We start from the raw sequence: 6,000 nt of genomic DNA on the forward strand, positions 1-6,000 counted from the left end.
CTCCATCAGGACCAACAGCCTGTCATTGAGAGCCACAGCTACGGAAATCCAGCCTCTGAAATGGAAGAGAACTCTGAAGGACATCGCTACAGCCCAGAGAAGACTCCATACATGGACACAGTTAATGATAAAGACAAAACATATAACACAGTTTACAACACACATGGCCCATATGAGTCGTTCCCAGAGTTTGACACAAACAGCCAGGTTGCAGAAAGCTCAGTTTGTGAAAATGATAACTCAGCCCACTCACAAAGTCAGCTTCGTGATATAATAACCATCGGTGATCTGGAAGACTTTATGGAGGTGTCTGACTGGTGAGAGCAAAGACTGGGAGCTTGGGTTGATACTCTAAAACAGACAAGTAGCTAAATAAAGTATTTGATAAAATAAAGATACCCAAAAGCACAGTATGAATGAATCATGATATGCAGTATTTTAAGTGTTAGTAAATTACTTTTCAAGTGAAAATAGTCTCAGAATTGCTGCTGTTGATTTTGGAGATTCACTGTCGAACTATTTATTGTGTAACAGAGATGTTCACCATTCCATTTGACTTTTGAATGTGAGAAGTTAAGATATATTTCTTGTGTATACAGTATGATAAGAATCCCGTTGCCTCCTAAACCTAGAAGTATGCTATCATACATCAAAGAGCAACAGTGTGTCCATAGTGTTTAGTGGTTTGGAGAAACATTGGTTTCTGCTATGAACATTAGCAGGCCTGCTTAAGTTTTCAATCGTTTTACTTCTTGTTGGAGTTATCCTACTTTTGGCATTTTGTGATGCATGAAATATTGTTAAACCCACAACGACAAATACCCAATATCTGCACATGGTGTGAAGCATAGTGTGTGTATCCAACCACTGTGTCAAAGTGAAACCATGGTGATGTGATTATTGCTGTTTTTAAGGTTTCATCGGTAGTCCATTTTAAAGTTGGAAGTTTGTGAGAGTGTTTCTGTGTTGCTGTGAAACAGAGTAGTGTGACATGGACTTATCCAGCTAATAAAAACACACTTCATTCAACCAAATAATTCTCACCACAATGTCTTTCAAAATTACATCGTAAAGGTAATAAATAAAACAAAGAGGAAATATAAAAGATTGCTTCTATAGTTTGATTTCATTTTACTACTCAGAAGACTGTAATAACAATATAATATTACTGCCACTGGCATCCTCTTGAAATGTACCCTGTGTCTGAAGAATCTTTTTAGTGCATAAAAAGGGTGCATCAGGCAATTACAAAGTGTTATTGAGAGAGCACAATAATATGTCCTGAGAGAGTACATAAACAGAAAGAGAAAATAACATTTTGTTAATGACATGTGTGTGTATGTCTTTGCCTATTATATCCATGGGATCTAATAAAATAATGAAATGTACACAGCTGAGGTGAGAACGCCTGCATATACTCCTATACCAGCTTCATAGCAGCCTACTTATTGTTGATCCCCTGAGAAGCAGTAACCTGCTTCGACCACTGCAGGGCAGAGGAGAGCGATTCCTCCACTGGAGCAAAGACTTGAACTTATGTAAGGAGAAAACTTGAGGGAAACCCCAAGTTAAAGTTATATAGAAAAAAGATTGTCTTCAAAGTCACCGCAACTATCATTTTGCCCTTTTTTTACACTCGACCCTCAATTGATAAAACTTGTTAGGCTTAGCTGTATATATAGTACAATTACTATCTTTTCAAAATAAAAGATTTTGTCAAGGTCAGAAAAGATTAAACCACCTTATCAACCCACCCAGATCATTTTCCACTGAATACATGCTTTTCAAGAGAATCCTACGTACAACCTGAAGGGTTAAATCTGTTGTGTAATTCCATTTGGCTTTGGCAGAGCTCGAAGCGCCAGCAGAAGCCCTGCCTCAGCAGTTTAGCCTGCTCAATAAAGCAGCAGGCTTCATACCACTGGGACAGTCTGACAACCACAGCCAGAGACAAGCCCATGCCACTCCGTCCAGCAGCCAGACAGGGAGAGGTTGCAGCACACACACACACACACAAACACACGCACACACACACGCACACACACACGCACACACATGCACACACACGCACACACACGCACACACAAACACAAACACAAAGCTCACTTACATGAACATACAACATTTGCTCTTTGTTTACTTTATCGGGAGACGTCAGATGAGGATTATTCCTAGACTTTAAGAGTAACTTGGGTGATGGAAATGCATGTTCAGCGCTTTATGCTTCTGCAAATGACACTGTGACAGGCGCATGCACACACGCAAACCACAAGACCTGACCATCGCTTTGGAGTTCTGGGGTTTTGGGCTTCAGTCCAAGACTCCTCACATGAACACAGGAAATGACATTTCCTACATTTTGCAGGACACAGAGAGAAAGAGAGAGAGAGAGAGCGGGAGAGACAGTCAGAGAGAGGGAGAGGGAGAGAGAGAGAGTACTGGGAGAGTGAGTGGGAGTTTCTAAGTGGGAACAGAGAATTTACTGTTTCATATTACACAGAAAAGAGGAGAAAGAGGAGAAGAGTTAATGGTGGGTGAGGGCTCTGGTGGGTTGTCCAGTCAGGCTCTGTTTTGAATGTAGCTGCTTGTGTAAGTGCTGTGCAGTTTTGTTTATGGATTCGCTGACTGTGGAAAATGTACTTCTCTATAGCGGTCCTTGTCCTGACTAAGGCTCTGGTCACAGGTAAGTTCACCTTGTTTACAACAATAACCAGTAAGAAAGCGAGCCGGCAACAAAAGAAAGAGAATGTGTTTGAAGTAGTAACTTGTATCATCTAACATACTCCACTGTGAAACCATGCATTTTAAGTTTATTACGGAGCATGAAAATAATGTCAAACGTAAAATAAAAACACCTCCTAGAACTACCAACAGTTGCAAGTGCATTCATTATTATTGCATTATTGTGAACATTGATTGTCTTTTGAAAACTGGGAAAATATGGTTTTGTTTCAATTGAAACCAGTTGTTGAGTTCAGCAACTTTGTTCCCTGTGATCAGAGAAAACCTCAGCATAATTTGCATTCTAGAAACTGCCATAAAGTGGACTTACGACTCATATTTCCTGCCCTATAATCTTTTGGTTATGTTCAGTTTTGTGTTTGGTTTAAGTCACTGTCGCTGCTTTTGTTGTCACATTAAATTGTGTAGGACAGACCCTGAGGGAAGTTCCCCAACTAACACAGCAACAAAACAAAAGAAACCCAGCAATGCAGCCCATATGGTCCCTGTTATCTGGTTTGGGGGTGTACCGTACTGAAGATAAATGTTTCCCACCTGTAGAGTCTCTTTGCCTGTCTGATCACACATATTGTGTCCAGACTTCATGTCTCTTCTAGACAGACTTGACCCAGCTGGCAGCAGAAAAAAAGTACCTCCAGGAAAGTAAAAAAAAAGTGGCAGACAAAGTATGTTTCAGATTAGATTCTCAGTCCTCTTAGGATTTCTTGCTGGTACTTACTGAATTCCCATCGAGTGATGGAATGACATATTTAAGTAGAACCAGTGATAGTGTGAGCTCTAACACCGTAAATCCAAGCAGCAACTGGGTGGGTGTGCATACAAACATACTTTGTCTAAATGCTACAATTATGTTTAATTGGCAGGAAATCAAACATCGAGCAAAAATGAACTGAGAGTTTTCCCCATGTGGAGCTAATTAGCAACTCTAGTTTATTACTAATTTAAGAAGCAGGGAGGGGTCACTCAAGCTACCAGATGACAGTGTTCGGAGTGTCCTTATGTTTGAAAAAGCATCTTTTATGGTTTGATTTTATTCCGTCATAAAACAGAACACGTATAACAAACTAAAAATATGAATAAATGAAACAAAAAGCGCACATATCAAAACACATTCTGTAGTCAATAGAGTATGCAAAAACAAGAAATGTTATATAACAAAAAATGACGCCATGCCGCCTGTACTGCTTGTGTCTTTCGTCAACAGAGGTCTGTCATGGCCTGAATGTGACAGTGACCCCTGGGCCTGTTGTCATGGTAACAGAGAAAGACAACGTGACACTCTCCTGCCTGGTGTCTCAGAGGAAGAGGAGCGGCAGCGTCCTCATCCTACGCTGGTTCTTTTCTCCTCCCGCTGCTCCCACTCTGGCGCCTCCTCCCTCTCCATCCCCGTCTCCTCCTGCACTCGAGACCTCTCAGTTTCTGATTGTGAAGATCGGCATAAAGAAAATAAAGCTGTATGGGAACTACACCCGTCGTTTCCCCCAGCTAAAGTTTCGTCTGTTTGAGGACACGGTGGGAGAGGTGTACCGGTTGCAGATTCTCAATGTGACCGGGACGGACCAGGGTTTCTACTCCTGCAGAGTTCAGGAGATTCGAAAACACAGAAACACATGGAGGGCATCGTCCAATGGTACCAACACCACACAGCTGACAGGTAATCAAAGGTTTAACACATTGCGCACCGGGTCACATGTGTCTGTTGAAAGGGCCAGGGCTCCTTTTTGGCTGAGAATTGGGTAACAGTGCTGTTTAATAAGCATGTGAGCCAAGTTGTTAGGCCCTACAGCATTTGGGTGGTGTCCCCTGGTGGAGAACAAGCCAAAAGTGAATCAGGCTGTGAAACAAAGAGGAAAACATTCAAGTATTGCACTATTTCTAGCAGAATAGGATCAAATGCATGGGAATTTATTCAACATCACTTGGGCCAGGCAGACATGTAAAGAAAAACTAATCTTTCCTTATTGAGCACCTGGCAGGACAGTAAAACTGTTCATTGTGTCATACACCATTTGGCCTTTGACAAGAAATAAAAAAAGTATTTTGAATTTCTACTTTTTTAATACCTTTGCACAACCCTGCTCACTGACGAAAGTGGATCAAACATAAGGGGGACTTCTTGTGTTATTACGCTGAATGTTTTCCATGGAATATTCCTTTCCAAGGAATTCCCTTTCAGCCGCACACACTCAGCTGACACATGCTGTCCATTTTATCTGGCAATGGAAATAACCAAATAAAGGGGAGCAACAGTTTTTATTCAAGAACAAACACCAAGCAGAAATGCGTTGCATGTATTTTCTGACTCTCACTGCGCTTTGCTGTAAGTAGTGCCTATGTGTGTTTGAGTGTGACCCCAATCCTCTGGCATTTCCATCTCAAAACAATGAGCTCACACAGCCAAACCACACTCAACAATATCACTCTGTGTATGAGTGTGAGGAGCACAGGGTAGAGTGTTGCTGAGCTGGCTACGTTCAAAATACATGACGTCAGCATTTTTGGGTTACTTTTATGCAAGACTCAGGAGAAAATTTAGGTTAGAATTCATTTGCAGTGGAACTTATTTAGTCCTTGCCAATATCTAATGAACAACTTGAACAAATCCGGTTCAGAAGTAATGTAAATCACAAGCAGTAATAAATACTTCTTCACACAGTACGATCCTTCATCTGATTTAACTGGATTGATCGGCAGGGAAGTCTTCTGTCAATGTGGGCAGCTCTGGATAAACGGGTTCAATAGAGATTTAAGATGCTGCTGTGTGTATGTACACCTGACACAGTTGCACAGATTACCTTTCTCTAATTTAATGCCAGGAAAAGCGTCAAGGTTTGAGTCAGACAGAGCCATCTGACAACGCCCTGCCCTATATTCAGGGCAATGTCCCACTAAGGAAGCCACACAACCTCAGGCATCTCCGACATGCATTGACCACAGAACCAGAAGAGCTGACATTATGAGGGTAAACAAAGAGAAAACTAAATTGTAACTGTAATACAGGGAATCCCACAGTGCGCAGACTTCAGTTTGCAGATTTAAGAACAAAGGCCACATCCCACTTTTGACTGGTTTTATTCTAAAGATCTTTGCACGGAGGGGAGATGGTTCGTCTTCTCCCACATCTAAAAGTCCCAACTTCAGGGCTTCAGACCTAATGGTTGAGTGATTTATTTCTGCTTTTCTCAACTGGAAAAATGAGAAAACAATCTGTCCGGTTCAATAAAATCTTATTCGACACTCCTCTCTGACTTCAGTTTT

The 6,000-nt window shown here is 41.4% G+C and overlaps 1 protein-coding gene across 1 annotated transcript in view; it reads left to right on the forward strand.

Annotated features, from left to right (window-relative positions):
• Window positions 1-2,406: 2,406 nt before the first annotated feature.
• vstm4a (V-set and transmembrane domain containing 4a) overlaps window positions 2,407-6,000 on the forward strand; it is an 8,260-nt gene continuing 4,666 nt past the window's right edge. Inside the window, exons 1-2 of the mRNA XM_029449968.1 lie at window positions 2,407-2,683; window positions 3,947-4,396. Coding sequence (XP_029305828.1) covers window positions 2,635-2,683; window positions 3,947-4,396 — 499 coding nt within the window. The 5' untranslated portion in view covers window positions 2,407-2,634. The remainder of the gene's footprint in view (window positions 2,684-3,946; window positions 4,397-6,000) is intronic.

Source organism: Cottoperca gobio, chromosome 15, assembly GCF_900634415.1.
Source record: "Cottoperca gobio chromosome 15, fCotGob3.1, whole genome shotgun sequence".
Taxonomy (NCBI): Eukaryota; Metazoa; Chordata; class Actinopteri; order Perciformes; family Bovichtidae; genus Cottoperca; species Cottoperca gobio.